Below are 2,500 nucleotides of genomic sequence, written 5' to 3'. Positions count from 1 at the left end.
AGTCTTTATTAACATACACGACAGGCCTTTTTCTACGTCCAGGTTAGTTTTTATTAACATACACTACTGGTTCGGACAGGCCTTTTTCTACTTCCAGGTCAGTCTTTATTAACATACACGCCTGGCGAAGACAGGCCTTTTTCTACTTCCTTTTACAACATGCACTCCCTTGGCGAAGGCCATTCCCCTTCAAACGTCAGACATTTGGTAACAGGTATCATAAAAAATGATGTCGAAGTTCAGAGTGTTGCCTCTACTCTGTGAACCCTCCCATCACAAAGTGCAGAGGTTACATTTGGTTCCTCAGTGCTACTTCCAGGTAGACATCTTGCCATGGTCTCAGGGACAGATGTGGTTATGGGTACATATGCCAAAGGCTTTGTTATTGGGTGGACGTCCTGTCAAAGGTTTGTGAGAACAAGGTAAAAATGTCTGTACCCCTTAATCTGTATAAATTATGTTGCCAGTTTTACACTTTGTACCCAGGATGCAACACTGTTTTAATTTCCTGTTTGTTAAAAACAGTAATGTGTTCTCAGACACGTGTGTACCAAATGTTCCTATCTACCATCACATGTGTGCCAATAGTTACATGCAAAATGTCAAATTATTAAATCAAAATGTAATATTTTTGCTATTTATTCCCCAAGATCACTCTTTATAAGTTGGATTCCATGTCGTTAGAGTTTGACAGCGTTTTCAATGAAGCTTCACTGCTCATCTCATTTTGCTTAAAGAGAATCAGTCTCAGTCACAGGCTCCTGTCTATGGGACGATACTCTGCATTCCGACTCCGTGGCCATAGGCTCATTCATCGCTTTCATCTGCAATAGGAGAAGACTGTCCTAATGTGTGCTCTGCTAAGCTGAGCTGGGCTGGCTAAATGAACAAGGTGCCCTACCCCGGTCGTAAAATAACCCACCTCTCGCTCTGTCTGTGACCCTCGATAACCCTCCGCAATGTGAGGTCGTTACCGCGGTGAAAAGGTTCATAAATATGCCAAACGGGGCCAATTATCACTTTAGCTAGCCGAGCGTGAAATTGTGAACTTGGCGGAATGGCTTTCGGGGGACCTACTTCACAGCGTGCCGGGTTTCAGTGCGGTGGCCTGTGACACAAACGCACCGCAAAACTTGATCTTTTTATGTGCCGGGTCGACTCTCACGCCAGCTTTCAGAGCAGTGGCCGACAACACACACACACACACACACACACACACACCGCAAAACTTTATCTTTTAGAAATCCGTACTTCATTGGTGTGTGGCTCACAGAAAGGGAGGCGAGAATCAACATCCACCTTCTCCTGTAGACTCCATTGCCTCCTGTCCGTAGTCGGAGCCGAGCGGCAGACAGGCTCCTTCAGACAGGCCTGCTTAAGACTTCTCCATCAGTGCCTGAATTAATTTAGCTGGAGCGGGCAGCAGAGGACACTCTCATCGCCACACGTCAGTCTGAGCAGAGGGCTGGGGAATGAGAGACTGAGCAAACAAGAACGAAAGGGAAGAAAAGAAAAAAAATGAAGAGTGACAAAGAGAGACGAAGGGGAAGGGAGAGGGGGAGGCTTAGGTGTTGGGGTGGAGAGGGTGGGGGGGGACTGCGGGTGGATGGGGTGGGGTGTCTTTCCAATTCTGTTACCCTCGCAAAGGCGAAGGAAAGTGACAGACATGGCAGCCTGCAAATAACTTTTGGAGGTGTGAAGAGGACCGAAAACGAGCACGAGGCATCCATTCATTACTACCCCTGCTCTGCCTCTCACACTCATTACTACCCCTGCTCAGCCTCTCACACTCCTAGTAAAGGATCAGAGCTACTGTCTGTCCTCCTGTCTCTGTCACTCTGCCTCTCTGTCTGTCTGTCTGTCTGTCTGTCAGCAGCTGCTGCTGCTGCTTCAGAGAAAGGCACACATGACGCCTGAATTGAATCCCATCTGTTTTTGTCTGTACCCTCAGCATGGTTTCTGCTGGCAAAGCCATCCAGCTACCAGGCTCAACGTTTGGGAAATAGACACAAAATAAATGATAGATTCTAGAGTAAATTCCAGTGTATTTTGTATTTGTTTTCTGACTATGACATGATTGTATTGTGTGGTTGGGAGTGGAGAAAGGGAAGAAGAGGTGAAAATATATATATTTATAAATATATATACATTTATTTTATTTTGTTGTTGTTGTGAGTTATTGGTCATAACGCATTGTTGTTTTTGTTATCCCCTTGTCCCAGGGAAACTCCAACAACATAGCAACGGTGGACATCTCCGTGGGCTTCGTGGGGTTGGAGAGTTATGTTGAGGCTCCGGCCATCTTCCTGACGGCTCTGAGCACCTACGCCGGGCCTCTGCTCTGGGCCTGCCACCTGGTGTGCTACCTCAGCTCCGAGAGAGACAGGTACGACCAGCCACACACACACACACACACAGACACACACACACACAGACACACACACACAGACACACACACACAGACACAGACACACACACACACACACAGACACACACACAC

General features: G+C 47.0%; 1 protein-coding gene across 2 annotated transcripts in view; it reads left to right on the top strand.

Moving 5' to 3' along the window:
• pigg (phosphatidylinositol glycan anchor biosynthesis class G) overlaps positions 1 to 2,500 on the top strand; it is a 106,124-nt gene that overhangs the window by 92,557 nt on the left and 11,067 nt on the right. For both annotated transcript variants that reach the window (XM_031568848.1, XM_031568846.2), the window contains exon 12: positions 2,223 to 2,386. In XM_031568848.1, coding sequence (XP_031424708.1) covers positions 2,223 to 2,386 — 164 coding nt within the window. The remainder of the gene's footprint in view (positions 1 to 2,222; positions 2,387 to 2,500) is intronic.

The sequence above is a fragment of the Clupea harengus genome, chromosome 6 (assembly GCF_900700415.2).
Source record: "Clupea harengus chromosome 6, Ch_v2.0.2, whole genome shotgun sequence".
NCBI lineage: Eukaryota > Metazoa > Chordata > Actinopteri > Clupeiformes > Clupeidae > Clupea > Clupea harengus.
Note: the sequence above shows the minus strand (reverse complement) of the source record. Positions and strands in the feature narration are given on the sequence as shown.